Source organism: Austrofundulus limnaeus, unplaced genomic scaffold (assembly GCF_001266775.1).
Source record: "Austrofundulus limnaeus strain Quisiro unplaced genomic scaffold, Austrofundulus_limnaeus-1.0 Scaffold208, whole genome shotgun sequence".
NCBI classification, from domain to species: Eukaryota; Metazoa; Chordata; class Actinopteri; order Cyprinodontiformes; family Rivulidae; genus Austrofundulus; species Austrofundulus limnaeus.
The window spans coordinates 121,357-122,621 of record NW_013952610.1 but is presented as its reverse complement, the minus strand read 5'-3'; the positions used below and the strand labels follow the sequence as shown (position 1 = coordinate 122,621).

Genomic DNA, 1,265 nt, shown 5'->3' with positions numbered 1-1,265 from the left:
TAAAAAAAAACACTGAAACAAGTTGGAATAAATGCACAGAGAAAATCTGCGTGTATGGTCGTGAATTATTTAATTCTGGGCCACAATTCAACAGACTTCCATGAGTTGTTTTCTGTTTATTGTTGCTCAGAATTAAATAATTCACGACCATACACGCAGATTTTCTGTGCATTTATTCCAACGTGTTTCTGCATTCTTGATAAACGTGTCCACGACACACTGATAAAAGGTTACGTGGAAAACTTTATTGGTTATAAAGATTATTCGTACTTCTGGACGGAAAGCATTCGACCTTCATTCGATGTTTTCTTTTTTTTTTTTTTGTGAAGTCGTGAAAATGAAGTTGGGTCGACTCCAGCTGGATGCAGATCTCTCCATCRCCGACTGACCTCCACTCGCTCACAGGATCAGATTCTGGTCGTCAACGCTCGACCGCTCCGTCAAGACTTCACGCTCCTTTCTCCGCGGCCGGGTTCTCCACGAGAACATCGTCTGGWACTAATTAGCGCGACGAAGTTTCAGACTCAGCGATGGTGAAACTGAGCAGAGGAGTTCTTCTTTAGGAACCCCCATAAAGACACCCCTAGCYGCTCCTACTGCTGCTTCAGCTCGTCCAACAAAAGGTCTCCGTCTGGAGGCTGCTTTAAATAAAAGCCTCTGCTGAAGGACTGAAGGTGATTTAAGGACCGACTGGCGCTCCTGTGTGGGCTGTTCCTGTTTACATTCAGAGGTTGTTGCTGTGATCTCACAGCGTGGGATTAATGGAGCTTTCAGCTGAAGTTAAACAGCTCGCAACGGAGTAAACAAAATAAAACCAGCGGGGATATTAGAGATGAATCAGCTGTTTGAGGTGTGTAAAAAACAACGGAGGCGGGTGAACATGGGATTATTTTAAAGTACTCTGGATGAAATAATCCTCAGTGTTCGATCAGCTGAGTCACAACATCCTGAAAAATATGAGTTTTATCAGCAGCTCGTCCTCGGATAGACGACAATTTCCTCATCAGGAGTCACGAGTGACATCACTTCCTGTCTGACAGCCCATCTGTCAGCAGGCTCATTAGCAACTGTCACCTTTGCACCATCAGCTGAGTGAGGAAACACACACACTACCATCCTCCTCCTCCTCCTCCTCATCATCATGGAGGACTGAGGAGGTGAAAGAGTCGCGCTCTCACTCTCGCCTTCTGAMACAAACATGTTACGAACCTTCGGCTGCCGGGCGTACTTCCCTGATCTTGTGTCCCTGATGAAACAGATGTCGA

At 45.7% G+C, this 1,265-nt stretch overlaps 1 protein-coding gene across 1 annotated transcript in view; it reads right to left on the bottom strand.

The window, feature by feature from the left end:
- Positions 1-1,265, bottom strand: part of plcb3 (phospholipase C, beta 3 (phosphatidylinositol-specific)) — a gene marked incomplete at its 5' end in the record, with an annotated part of 53,004 nt that overhangs the window by 27,918 nt on the left and 23,821 nt on the right. The window contains 1 exon segment of the mRNA XM_014019026.1: positions 1,210-1,265. Coding sequence (XP_013874480.1) covers positions 1,210-1,265 — 56 coding nt within the window.